Source organism: Salvelinus alpinus, chromosome 10 (assembly GCF_045679555.1).
Source record: "Salvelinus alpinus chromosome 10, SLU_Salpinus.1, whole genome shotgun sequence".
Lineage (NCBI taxonomy): Eukaryota > Metazoa > Chordata > Actinopteri > Salmoniformes > Salmonidae > Salvelinus > Salvelinus alpinus.
The window spans coordinates 31,119,328-31,133,855 of NC_092095.1; the positions used below are offsets into that span (position 1 = coordinate 31,119,328).

The 14,528-nt window shown below is 40.7% G+C and overlaps 1 protein-coding gene across 1 annotated transcript in view; it reads left to right on the forward strand.

Annotated features, from left to right (window-relative positions):
- LOC139531894 (cadherin-7-like) overlaps positions 1-12,033 on the forward strand; it is a 122,901-nt gene extending 110,868 nt beyond the window's left edge. Inside the window, exons 10-12 of the mRNA XM_071328835.1 lie at positions 1,554-1,671; positions 5,828-6,079; positions 9,784-12,033. Of these exons, the coding sequence (XP_071184936.1) occupies positions 1,554-1,671; positions 5,828-6,079; positions 9,784-10,298 (885 nt within the window). The 3' untranslated portion in view covers positions 10,299-12,033. The remainder of the gene's footprint in view (positions 1-1,553; positions 1,672-5,827; positions 6,080-9,783) is intronic.
- The last annotated feature ends 2,495 nt before the right edge of the window (positions 12,034-14,528 follow it).

Genomic DNA, 14,528 nt, shown 5'->3' on the forward strand with positions numbered 1-14,528 from the left:
GTCCTGTATTAGCGGACCGATATAGCCGTCTGCACCCCCACCCCCAACAGCACCCCCACCCCCAATCTTCGCACCGCTATGGATATAAGCAGACATTTTACATGTTAAATGTTGGTTTATGAGGAGTTATGCTAGTGGATGTAGGTTTATGTGGCAATGTGTTTTTCTTTATTGGCATAATTCAGTATCTGGTACAACAGATAATAACACATTTTTCCTCCGTCCTCTTTAGCTAAAGCTGTTTTTATTCACAATGAAAAAGAGGACCGACAAAAATGTTCCTTCAAAAGATCCGTTCGGAGGGCCACACTGAAAATGTGTTCTATTTCCTCGGTTTCAACATCAAAAAATCTAAAAAGTCCTCTATTCATAGTTTTGAAATTTTTTGGTGCTACCTGACTGTCTAGCTTGAATTTCTGTGATTATTAGTGAGCAGCACTCTCACATAGGTATTCCTTTTGTCCAGGTGGGAAAGGGCAATGTTGACTGCAATAGAGATTCCGTCATCTGTGGATCTGTTGGGGCGGTATGCGAATTGGAGTGGGTCCAAAGTGTCCGGGATGATGGTGTTGATGTGATCCATGACCAGCCTTTCAAAGCATTTCATGGCTACAGATGTGATAGTCGTTCAGACAGATTACCCTGGCATTCTTGGGTACAGGGACTATGGTGGTCTGCTTTAAACATGTAGGAATTACAGACAGTCAGGGATAGGCTGAAAATGTCAGTGAAGACAAAATGATACACTTTGGTTTAAAAAGAGACAGTCAATAAATTGTATTAATGTAGGTCTATTAGAATTTCTACACAGTTTAAATGTGGTTTTAGTCATTTTAGTGTAATGAGTTTGTTTTCCGCCAAAATGTATTTTCTTCCAAAAATGTAACATATATATCAAACATCAAACAATATATATATATTATATTATTCAGCTGTTTTACTCAAAATACCTGCGTACCAGATTGGTCCTCCTCACGGGCTGGATATTTGATACGCCTGGCATTGGCATTGCTAAGTTGTCCCTACATTGTAACCTAAGAAGAAAACAGACTATGTTTTGCTGAGAAAATCGATTCCGGAGCTTTTTTCTCATCCCTAAAAAGCTGCATAGGCTCCTCTTGCCAAATAACCACTTACTGCAAGTGATAAGTGATGTAAAACCATAGCCAACATGATACAATAAACATTTCATAAATCAAAATCAAGTTTATTTGTACCAATTTACTCACTCTATTGCCTCGGCCTTCTGTTAAAAGAAATGTATGCTAGTTTTTAAATTAATCAAAACATGTGAAGGCATAGCAATTCACCATGTTCAACCAGCACTGTTAATTCTTATGGATATTCCTGAATAAAACAAAGAAACTTCGGCTATGGACTAATGACCCATTAGCCCCAACCAATTAATACTTTTCATTAATCAATCAATCAACCAATCAGCTTCACAATTTGGGGTTGTCATTAGGGGGCCAACCAATCAGAGTGGTTATGTGTTCCATGTGTTCCGAGTACCATACAATCAGAGTGGTTATGTGTGGTCATGTGTTGCACAGGTCATCCAGACTATCAGCGCTGTGGACAAGGATGAGCCTCCCAGTGGTCATCGCTTTTACTTTGCCCTGCCTCCATCTGTGGCCGGCAACTCCAACTTCACTCTCCGAGACAACAAAGGTAGGTGTTTTCTCCTCGTCAAAGTACAACAATTAACAATCCATTACTGACAGCAGAGAAGAATGTGAGGAAAACGTTAAATCAAAAGGGATTACAGTTTGTAAGGACTATAAATCCAGGGTCAACTATGGCCATAATTCTTGTCCATGTTTGATTTTTCAAACATGAGATATTTCAAGACCTTTTTGATTGATAGTAGTTGCTGAAACAAACTTTCTGAGAATGATTCTGATGGCTTATTCATGTTTGTTTCACCTTTAAATCAATTTTATGGATAGGAATATCCATGAATGTTAATTGCAGGTTTAGATGTGTGGAGGCAAAAACAGGTTTTGAAATGTAATGACTAAATTTGAAAGTATAATTTAATCTCTAATGGTATCATGCCCATTTGCACAAAATATTTTCCTCCTCTGTAAATATTGTCTGGTCTTCTATTCCTCACTTGTTATGAATCATATGTCACTGCTGGTCAAGTAAATTTGGAAATCAAACCAACAATGTAATTTCTCAACAGGTGGCATAGAAGAGAATGGAATATCTTTGATATCTTATATTATATGAATTATTGGCTCCATTTGTTGATTTTCTTGTATTCTCTTTGTTATTGAAAAGAGATCATAATGGCACATAAAACAAACTCCAAAGCTAGTCGCTGGTGCTGTACGAAATGTATTCATGCAAATGACCAATAGACTATGTGATCTGTGAGATACAGCATATCATATATACTGAACAAAAAATATAAACGCAACATGCAACAATTTCAAAGTTTTTACTGAGTTACCGTTCACAGAAGGAAATCAGTCAATTGAAATAAATAAATTAGGCTCTAATCTATGGATGTCATATGACTGGGCAGGGGCGCAGCCATGGGTGGATCTGGGAGGGCATAGGCCCACCCACTCTGTAGCCAGGTCCCACGATCCCGCAGGTTAAGAAGCTGGATGTGGTGGTTCTGGGCTGGCATGGTTACACGTGGTCTGCGGTTGTGAGGCCGGCTGGACATATGGCTGTTACGGTGACCGTATTACTGCCACACCGGTTGTCATGAGTCATGACAGCAGTCAAATTCCACGTGAGTGTTTAGTCAAGGTAGTTGATGATGCTGATGGTCATTAGTAGCCTACCAAACTTGATAACTGCCTGGTACTCAGCACTCTATTGTCTATCGAATCTCTCTGACATCAATGCAAATGTTATTGAACATCTAATCAAACACTTCATGAGAGCCCATGAGCTCATGTTGTGCAACATTTCTATAGGCTATGCAATTGCATGAGAAAACAGAGTGGTGGCCTCTATTTAAAAGAGGAGGATCCCATCAGCTTTCTATAGACTACTACCTACTATATTTATTTTTCAACTTTCCTAATATTAAGCACATTGCTTCTCTTTACAACAGGAGTATAGCCTACCTGTCTGGCATGAAAATGAATCACCTGTTTCGAGACAGGTGCATAGTAATGGTCCATTCTAAATCAAAACAAATTTCACACATATATTATTTAGTATATGTAAAGACAAGATTAAATCAAGAATCGTGTGATAGGTGACAATATTAGCCTATCACTTGTGAATGATGTATTATCACTTGTGAATGATATATTATCACTTGTGAATGATATATTATCACTTGTGAATGATATATTATCACTTGTGAATGGATATATTATCACTTGTGAATGGATATATTATCACTTGTGAATGATATATTATCACTTGTGAATGATATATTATCACTTGTGTATGATGCCCAGCTGTTAATCATGCTTTTTTTGGGTGACTTTTTCAAATCATAGTCGCACACCTCATATAGCCTAGCCCATAGGCCTATACAGTATGTTTTGATAAGATTTGTATCACAACTAAAGTAGCCAAAAAACTTCTTAAAATGACGCACATTAATCCACTTTACAACTGGTGTAGAGCCTAACTGGCATACATACACAGCGAATGAGTTTCAAGTTTGGGGAAGATAATTTTCACAATAAAAATACACCTTTATAATAAAACCATTACATGCATAATCGCATTTGTTGTCACTTTTGAGAATGGTGTTTTCCTGCTAATCAAACATTTGTGCGTATAGCCTACTGTCGTGTGTGCATTGCTGCCTTTATGTGAAGAAATAGCGTCTGTAGCGTCTGTCATCTGTAGCGTCAGGCTCATTGCTTAAAACAGGTTTTTTGATTCAAGTCCCAGACAACTGTCCCAGACGACTATGTTTGTAATATTTATGTCTCGCACAGAATAGGTCAACTTTTGTGCTATGGGGGATAGTAGATTGACATAGGCTAGTGTTTTTGCTGTTCATTAGGCTTAATCATCTTGTTGGCTGACGAAAAGTAAATGTGGACAGTTTTTCCAATATCTTCAATATGTGCAGTTGCGAGGAGTGCAGTTGCGTCTCCGATGTGTCTGTCTTCAGTTGTAGCCTGTGCCAAAGACCGATCACATGACAGAGAGCCACGTTAGTGAGAGGTGCTTCAGCAGGCAGCTGGGAGAAGGGAATAATACTTATTATAGTCGGCCAAAGGGATCAACGACCACTGGCCGCAAAAGGCATGGATTTTTTAGAGGGCATTACGGCCACACAAAGGGGATGCAGCCGGGAAATTCGAGGCATTATCAAGTGCTTGTCAAATTGTAAATGAGAGACTGACGAGGTGTCTACAGCCTGTGCAAAAAAACTAAGCAGAGCTCATGCCTTTCATATAACTTTTTTCAAATCCTAATTCTAGTCGCATCATGCAGCCTTAGATGTATTAAAAATCGAAACATATAGCCCAATATTTGTATCACAACTATGTTGTCAGCTATGTTCAATTGTATTCTTCAAACTATAAAATAATGCCACGGAATTCTAAGCAAATCTTGTCTGCTAAATCAACTAGTGTAGCCCACAGCAACATGGCATAGCCAGATCAGGGCCTAACATAAGGACAACTCAGAGTATGCTATCCTGTTCTTCTGAAATAGACTACATTTTCTTCATATCATGTTTCTTTAGACCAGATCAAATCATGGATTTTTTGTGAAGGTGTAGGCTATATTACATGGATTTATTAGACTTTTTCAAATGTAGATGTTCCGAAGGTCTTCATTAGTTGATTGTAGGCTATGCGTGAAAGCCAGGAGACGCTAAATGTGTTTATCTTAATTAATGGTTAATTACCATGAGACCGGCAGTTATTTGCTTGACAATCACCTGCTGACAAAATGTTATGACTGCCAAATTCTCTAAAACGACATTGGAGGTGGCTTATGGTAGTGAAATGTACATTCAATTCTCTGGAAACAGCTCTGTTGGACATTCCTGCAGTCAGCAAGCCAATTCCTCAGCCCCCCCCAACTTGAGACATCTGTGACATTGTGTTGTGTGACAAAACTGCACATTTTAGTGGCCTTTTACTGTCCCCAGCACACGGTGCACCTGTGTAATGATCATGTTGTTTAATCAGCTTCTTGATATGCCACACCTGTCAGGTGGATGGATTATCTTGGCAAAGGAGAAATGCTCCCTAACAGGGATGTAAACAAATTTGCACACAAATTTTGAGAGAAATAAGCTTTTTGTGCGTATGGAAACTTTCTGATATATTTTATTTCACCTCATGAAACATGGGACCAACACTTTACATGTTGCGTTCATATTTTTGTTCAGTATATGCTAACAGTATATACTGATTGTTATAAACTGGGTGGTTCGAGCCCTGAATGCTGATTGGCTCACAGCCGTGGTATATCAGACCGTATACCACGGGTATAACAAAACATTTATTTTTACTGCTCTAATTACGTTGGTAACCAGTTTATAATAGCAACAAGGCACCTCGGGGGTTTGTGGTATATGGCCAATATACCACGGCTAAGGGCTGTATCCAGGCACTCCGCTTTGCGTCATGAATAAGAACAGCTCTTAGCCATGGTATATTGGCCATATACCACCCCCCTTGCCTTATTGCTTAATTATACCACAGTTAAATATATACTGTATGTAGTTTATATCAATCATTCAGTCTGTATGCTGTCCTAATATAGACAATGTACTGTTTCAGCTTGTATCAGGACTGCGCAGGGTTTGATCTCTAAATACTCTTCCCCTTCTTCCTTCTTCCTGACTGATCTGGCTCATCATTGTCCTCCCTTCCAGACAACACGGCGTCCATCGTAACGAAACGTGGAGGATTCCGAAGACGGGAGCAGGTGCTGTACCGACTGCCCGTGTTGATCGTAGACAGTGGAAGCCCCGCGCTCAGTAGCACCAACACCCTATCAGTGAGCGTGTGTGACTGTGACTCGGACGGCGTAGCCCAATCATGTGGGGCGGTGGCGTACACACTTCCTGCTGGCCTCAGTACAGGGGCCCTTGTCGCTATTCTGGGCTGCATCATTACACTCCTGGGTAAGAACAACCGTGATGTCAACTACCGGAGACAGTGTGCATGTTTGAGATACACAGGTTCTTCACAGGTCTACATAGGTCAACAGATTTTCATCACGCCTGGAGCAATGTTTAACCTGTCAATTTGCTATGAAAACCTGCACATATTCACATTCTTATGTTGTCTTCAGTTCTTGAATAATCTTTATTTTAAATGTTTATGTAAGAGCTTACTAATGTGATGTGTGTGTGTAGGTATGGTAATGTCTTTGTGGGTATAGGGACAGGGTATGGGTATAGGATTCTACATTTTGGGCTGGTTTTGACTGTACCTGGGTTTATGACGTGTGTCTCTCATGATGATAACACTAGTCACAAAGCTGTGAGCTTTTGTTATTAATGATTTCACTTAGATTGAATCAACTAAGCAGCAAATGATTGCCCATGAAATCCAGAGACAAGGTTTTTATACCACAGCACAGTCAGAAGAATAGTTTAATGCACTGGTGAACTTTATCGAACACTGAGATGGAGTCTAAATAGAATATACAATAACAAACATTTTGTTTTTTTGATAGGGCCAGCCAAAACTCACTTTCATTTCAATTCGCAAAAATGTGCTTAATTTTTTATTGCTAAGGAGAATACTTTTTGTAATGAATGAGATATTGAAAGAGGAACACGGTAAAGACGTAGTGGCGGGGCTCTGAACCCAGCATTGCTAATGTGTGCGTGTTTGTCTGTTTGTGTCTGTTTCTGTGTCTGCGTGAGTACGCTGTCCGTGGGCGTACGTGTCCTTGTCTGCCTCCATCGGTCTGTGCTGCTTAACTTTGTCTCCTTTTCCCCATTCTCTCTATCATCCCATTCCCCTTCTCCCTGTTTGACCCTCCCTGCCACCCCCTCTTGCATTAACACCCTGTGCACAACCCTTCCCGGCCTGGCTCCCAAATCTTGCGTGCCTCCATCAAGGCCTATTTCAATCTGCGCTCCTGTAATTGGGGATGTGATTGCGTGTGATTGCATTGTTTTGGTTGAGAGGAGAGCTCAGAAAAAGACCAGAGGTGCTGCTGCTGTCGTCCTCAGGTGCTGTCAGTCCAGGTGTCCTCCAGCCGTAGTAGAGTAGAACAGACCTCACAATCTCTCGCTCTCTCGCTCTCGCTCTTCTCTCTCTCATCAAAGAAAAGCAGGGCCTCCATCCCCACACCAACAACTTCTATTCATCTTTCATCACTGAGTAGAGTAGCTATAATGACGGGTGGCTAAGATGGCAGGTGAAAATTGAACAGCAACTCCTTGAGATGTACCAACCTGTTTTCTTTGTTGATTGATAAGAGCCCACTTCACAATGTCCATGAGTTTCAACCACTCACCAGCTCACTTACCTATCATATAGTTGTGTGACTATTGTGTGTGTGTGTGTGTGTGTGTGTGTGTGTGTGTGTGTGTGTGTGTGTGTGTGTGTGTGTGTGTGTGTGTGTGTGTGTGTGTGTGTGTGTGTGTGTGTGTGTGTGTGTGTGTGGTTGGCTATGTAGTTTTTCTATCAAACTGGACGGTCATTAGTTTTAGGTCCACATGACATTAAGTAACACATCTACTTTTATCATTTAGAAGACATGTCCTCTGTCTTCCACTAAATTGTACACCCTCAAAATCTAATATTTTTTCCTCGATTTTTAGCTGTCATCTAAATCATTTTTGGAGATGAATGTTCCCATGGTCATAGTGACATTGAAACTGCAAAAGAAAGTTGGCAAGTCATTATTTGAAACGATTTAGCACCTTTTTATTTTTTGAGGTCCGGGCAGGTGATGCTTCAGACACGACCAATTAGGGCTTTTAAGTAGCACCCCCTCAGCGCCAGACTTCTGTTGCCATGACTATTGTCCCTCAAACCAAATTATTTTCTCACTACCCTGGCCACTCTAATTCTGAATTTGCCTGACTATGAAAAAGTGGAGGACCACAGTCCCAACTACTTGTATGTGACTTATTGAGTGATTAGTGATGCTTAACACAACTACTGGGAAAGCAAGAGATAATTATGCTTATGTAATAGTACATAGCAGTAGACCGTAGTGTATTCTCCCCCTACACAAGTTGTTTGTTTATCTGTGATCTAAATTAGTTGAGTATAGGCAATACACCAAATGTATCATTTTATTGACAAACATTATTCTCTCCATAAGACATATTGTCAATATAATGATGTGTCCATTAGTCCTTTTGTCATCAGAATGTAGTTGTCGTTACAATTATGCAGCAATATGGGAGGGTTGTGGTTTGTGAGTGACACAGCCAGTGTATAATCAGCCTGCGGTTTAGACAGAGCTAAGCAAGCAGAGTGGTGATGATGAGGAGGGGTCTTCTTGCTTCAGTTCATTATAATGATGTACACTAGCAAGGAGAGCCATGGCAGCACAGAAAACTCTGCTTGCACAGTATTGATTGTGCTTGATGGATCTTTTAAACAATTCAATTACAGCAAATCCAGGATAACATCAAATAGATTTTTTTTGTTTTTTTGTTTACCATCTGCATCTATACAGTGTTGATCCACTCTAAAGAGGGTATTTATTTATATGAAGGCTGGCTGAATAATGTCTAGTGTGGTGGTCATTGTATTGAAGCCGCTTGATGACTGTCACAGTGGGTTCTTTTGTATGCTTGGCCATCTTCCTGCAGCCACTCGTAAGGCATGATTGGCTCCTGGCCAACACCCAGTATGTGATGATGAGGCACAGCATAGCGCCTTCTAGGTATTCAACCCTAAAAAGCTTTGCTGGAAAGCAATGAAGATATTCTCTTTCATTGTGCCACCATATCATGATTCATCTGGAAAAGCGTTACCGAACTGAATGGAATCTGAAGAGCTCTTAAGCTCCTATACAATCAGAGGTGAACCAATGTACTATTCTCCTCATTGATTCCAAGGGATGTGTCATCTTTCAACATAGCATTTCACTAAAGCTATACAATTACACACATAGAGAATTATATCAACATTCCAAATAATGGCCAGAAGTAGTGGTAGTAGCAGTAGTGAGGGAAACAGACCAGTGGTATTGACAGATGAAACCATGGTTGAGTAGTACCACGGGTGGAGTAGTAACACACTGTAGCTATTAGAGCCATGCATTCAGAAGCCAGTCACCAAACAGCAGTCAAAAGGCTCTCCATTCATCAGTGTCTCCCCGAGCCTTTTATGTAACACCCCCACCCCTTCCAGCTTCTCCATTTGCTCTCTTATTACGAGGTGTGAAGCGGTGTTTGCCTTCGCTTTCCCAGGCCCTTCTCTCTAGCCCGCGGAAGCCAGACGCAGCAAAGGGAAGAAATATGGTCCCACAATGCGATATTTCACTGGCACCAGTGCGACGTTGATGGATGAAGGATCATTAGACATTTGCCAGTTTGCTTCGGTGTGGAGAGTTATTTTCAGCAATAATATATGGGACCAGGAATTGGAGAGGGGTGCCTAGAAGTTCAGAAATTCCGGTTTCAGGAAGTTTTCTGTCCGTTTGGAAGTGGTGCGCAAAATGGAGGATGGAGGAGAGAAATGTATTGATGCAAAGACGCTGTTTCAATGTTTTATTTTCACATTCATCAAATATGGGCTATTATTTTCTGTAGATTTATCATCCAAATGTACTGTGCCTTTATATTGAATAAGTATCCTAATGCTGATGGTTAATAAACATGGACTCAGACTCTTCTCTTTCCTTGTTCAGTGATGGTGCTGCTGATTGTGTCGATGCGTCGGAGGAAGAAGGAGCCCTTGATCCTGGAGGAGGAGAGGGACGTGAGGGAGAACATCGTCCGCTACGACGATGAAGGTGGAGGAGAGGAGGACACTGAGGCCTTCGACATGGTGGCCCTCCGCAACCTCAACGTCATCAGAGACCCCAAGGTCCGACGAGACGTCACCCCTGACACCCCCACCTTCTTCCCCTACCCGAGATCCTCCTCCTCGGTTCCCGTCTACAAGACCCTGCCGGACAACGTGGTGTTCCGAGAGTTCATTTGGGACCGTCTGAAGGACGCAGATGTTGATCCATCAGCTCCGCCGTATGACTCTTTGCAGACGTACGCCTTTGAGGGGAATGGTTCTGTAGCTGAGTCGTTAAGCTCCCTGGAGTCACTAAGTACAGACTCAGAGCAGAACTACGACTATCTCAGCAACTGGGGGCCGCGCTTCAAAAAGCTAGCCGACCTGTACGGCGACGGCAAAAGCGTGTTCTCATAGCCAACATTTTCCCGAACTTATACAAAAATCAACAATAGTAATGTATTGTAATAAAAAAATGTAATTAACAACTAGTCTGCCAAAGTGCAGGGTGCGAGAGTCTGAGAACAAAAGTAAGAAATGAAAAAAATCTTGACTTAAAAGGTTTGGTTTGTTTACTTGCCTTGGATTTTGGATTTTCAAAAAGGGTGACTTGGCAAGTTTTGACATGTAACTTCAAAAGTGACTTGACTGAGAAGGAAACCTTGTGAGCAAAGACATTAAAAGGTTTCAAAGTTGGGCTGGGGTCCAGCAATCGACTGTGTACGTGGTAGGCTACAGTATATTTATGTGGAGGCACCTGTTCTCTCATTCCTGTGATGGGCACAGACCCAGCAGTCTTGTTTTGATGCATTCCCTTGCTCTTTTTGTTAAAAAAAAATACACTTTCTCCTAAAGTGCTCGGTCCCCGGCGGCTAATCAGTAGAGTAGTCACTCAACTATTCATTTGAAAGTCGTCAAGAGTGTCAATGTTTTGTTTTTGTTTGGTGTTTTTCAGATTACGAAGGAAAAACTCTTATTAAGTCACAGACTCGCGGAGAAAAAACAAACCAAGAGAAATCAGTCAGTCATATCCTTCAGTGCTATTTGTGACAAGTAGTCAAGTGTACAGATCGGTTGAAGAGGAACCACTACTGTTCAATTCTTGAGAGTTTTGAAATCTGACCTCGTGTCTACAAGAAATTGTGTGTACTGTGGTCTGAGAAAAGTAATGCAACTGATCTGTGTGTATCCTCCGATAGGTACAGGAAAGTGTTTTCTTTCTCCTCTTAACATAGCGTTTTACAGATGTTACTATGTGGTGTTTGCCTTTGAGTCTATTTTCCTTAGGCCTGACTCTTTCTATTTGCCAAGTCCAATTTTATGTAATACTGATGTAATAACAATGATGTAACATTATGGTTGAGATGGAAAATACATATCCGGATTGAACCTTCAAATAAAGTATTTTCCATTATTTGCAAAGGAATTTGGAATTCACGGTCCAACATTTACTCTTGCCCAAAGGAATTCAGTTGACGTTGTGTTGGACCGTGGAAGATACTTGCAACTTAGACTTGAATAAAGTGAAGGCTTGTTTGAATGGATTTTTGTGCTGGGCTGAGAAGGGTCAAACACATAGCTGCAGGAAGATGTTTAGGGGTGCTGCGATTTATTTATTTTTCGCAGAGGGGGGTGGGGGCATAGTTTTTTGGTGCACGCTATAGACGGCTATATCAGTCCATTAATACAGGACTAGTAAAGACCCAGTGCATTCATTACTTTTGTGAGAGACTTAAAAAAATAATATTTGTATTAATATATTCTTTTTAGTCCGATTTTTATTTTTTATTTTTTTATGCTGCAGCACCCTCAGCATCCTACTTCCAGCGGCTATGGTACCATAACAACAACAACAAGTATTTCCTGTTGCTCACAGTAACTGCAGTAAATCAGCTTGTCCCAAAATTATTCTGCAGAATGGTGCACATTTTGTTCATTGATTATAAAGGACACACTGTATGGCGAGAATACGGGAGGCAAAGGGAGCATTTTCTTTCAAACAAAATGCCTTTTGAACTGTTCCCATTGGAAGTCAACATGTTAATCAAAAAAGTATTCTTATTTATTTTGAAGAAGCAGAATTATATGATGGTGGCAGATGTTTTTATCCTTTTTGCTGACAATAAAAAGGACATTCAGTTCCTCAAAAGACTGAGGGGACTTCTTTCAGTTCTTTTGAACATTAAAACATCTAGGATATGTCAGTGTTTAATTACATTATCAAGGTGAACCACATGCTTTGAGAGAAATAAATGATGGGTTGTTTGAGGAGATGGAGATGCAGAGCTGCCTTTTTGCCTGGCATGAATATCAGCAGGCATAACACACACACACACACACACACACATTTTCTTTGCCTTTGCACAACTCTGGGATCCAGATGGGAGAGGGGCGGGGGGGTACAGAGGGAGGAGGAGAGAGAGTTTTCTATTTGTTTCACGTCTCCTCTCGATGAGGCTTTGTACTTGAAAGGCCCGTTGGAGACAAAGTGGCAGACTTGATGCTATGTGGAGCCGTGTGTGATGAATGGCTTGCACACTGTCGACCCTCTTAAAGAGCCTTTTGCAAATTAGCCAGGCGCTCCTCCTGTGGTGGGATCAGCCTCTTATCTGTGTGTGCAAATAGTTCTGGTCAGATCATGTGAACAGTCGCATTCACACACATTTTTGCACTCCCTATGGTGTGTGTGTGTGTGTGTGTGTGTGTACTCTGTGTGTGTTTGTGTCTGTGTGTTGAGCGAGAAAGAGAGAGAGAGACACCAGGGGGTTGTATATTGCTCAGTCATTAGTTATGAAGGCATTACCTATAGTGCTTACCACGATTTCCCTTTGAAAGTAATTATTATTTATCAAACCATAAAGATATAGATTTGGCCTAATCAGCAATGCAAATTCTTTATTACCTTATAAGGAGGAAATCATCCAATTTACTTGCAGTAAAGATAATGGAGATTTTACAGGATTTTCTGATTTTAAACTACTGAATATGAGATGTCATATCTGGTTGATTGATTGGTTGAACGTTATCTTCAACTCCAGTGTCAACCATACCTTGGCCTCTGGAACCTTCCCTTTAATCAACTAAATATGGAACAGAGAGCTTTATAAACCAGCTCTACAGTGAGAAATAGCTGCACTCAATTGCCCAGTGCCCCAAACCCATCTATTTACAATGAATAGTTAATCTGACCAGAACCCTAATATAAAGTCTTAGGGCTCTATTCAATGCGTATTGCAGAAGTTCAGCTTTATAGCGCGACTGACAATTAAAGGCAATGTCCCTGTGGTCGCGGAGACTGCATTCACGGAAAACGCTGTATGTGTAGGCTCAATCTGACATGTCCTTTATATTTCTAGCACACAATCTATAATGCTTCAGCCCTTAATAAGATGTTGTTGTTGTTTTTAATCATTGTCATTACCGAATTTCGGTAAGTGAAGATGATTTGACACAGGAAGAAATTTGCGTATGAATAGCTCACTGCATGGTTTCCTCTGTATTGATAGAGTTTTGTGATGCAATATGGAGAAGAGGTAGCTTCTCGGGCTCTTTCTCGACAGTTCGCCGAGGTGCATGAATACAATTGACAGTACCGTAATTCACTGTGATGCAACAGAATGCAATGAGGTTGTTATGCATCTCCACTTGGGCCGGTAAATATGCTCCCTCTCCTTACAGGTATTGACATAGTTTCTGAAGCTTTGAAGAAAAGCAAAGGGAGAACATCTGAGGAATATGAACCATGGGCTGTGAAAAGCAAAGATAAGCATGTTCATTTTGGTCCTGCTACTTACAGTACTTTGTCGTATTGGCCACTCAAGAGTTGTAATGCAAAGAGCCAACGACTGGTTAACTTTTTTCACAATCTAATGAACAAATCTAGAAAGATTTGTCAAAGACTGTTTGAGTTATAAGCAGTCAAATCTGCCCTTGAATCCCAGTTAAATTAGTTAAATTAGTTAAAATATTAATAAATTATGTGTTGTACGGCACCATAACAATTGACAGACAACAAATCCTTTCAGAAATGTCTAATTCACATCAAAGTGCTACTCCATCATATTCTTGTTGAGCTAAACATTATAATTGGATTTTTATTACTAGATGCTTGGACTCATTGACTGAGGCAGACTCGTAGTCTATTCCAAACACTCACCATATACCACACGCCACAGACACACAGTACCATCCTGACACCTAGCCCGTTTGCATGTTGAAACAGGAATGATTAATTGTCATGTCACATACATTCATAATCAGGCTGAGTGTCTTCCGTCTTCCTCAAACCCCCCTCTCATAGTCTCACAATGAAAAATGAATTCTATTTGAGTGTCATACTGTACTGTAGAGCAGTCACTTGGTGATCCATCCGCACCCAGTACTTTTCTCATAATTCTACCATTGTAATAAAACCTTACTCTTGGACATACATACTTACTAATGACAGTAATCTTATGTTTTTTGAAGAGATGGTATTGACTTTCTACAGTAGTTTCAAATAGCAGCCTTTAATATGGTGTTGATGGTTGATAATGACCAGACTGCACCTGTCAATCAAAATCAGGAAAGTGTGTCTCCAGAGACCAGAGCCTGGGGGCACTGAAGAGCATTCAGGAACATGATGTTATCAGGGGCTCAATCTGTACC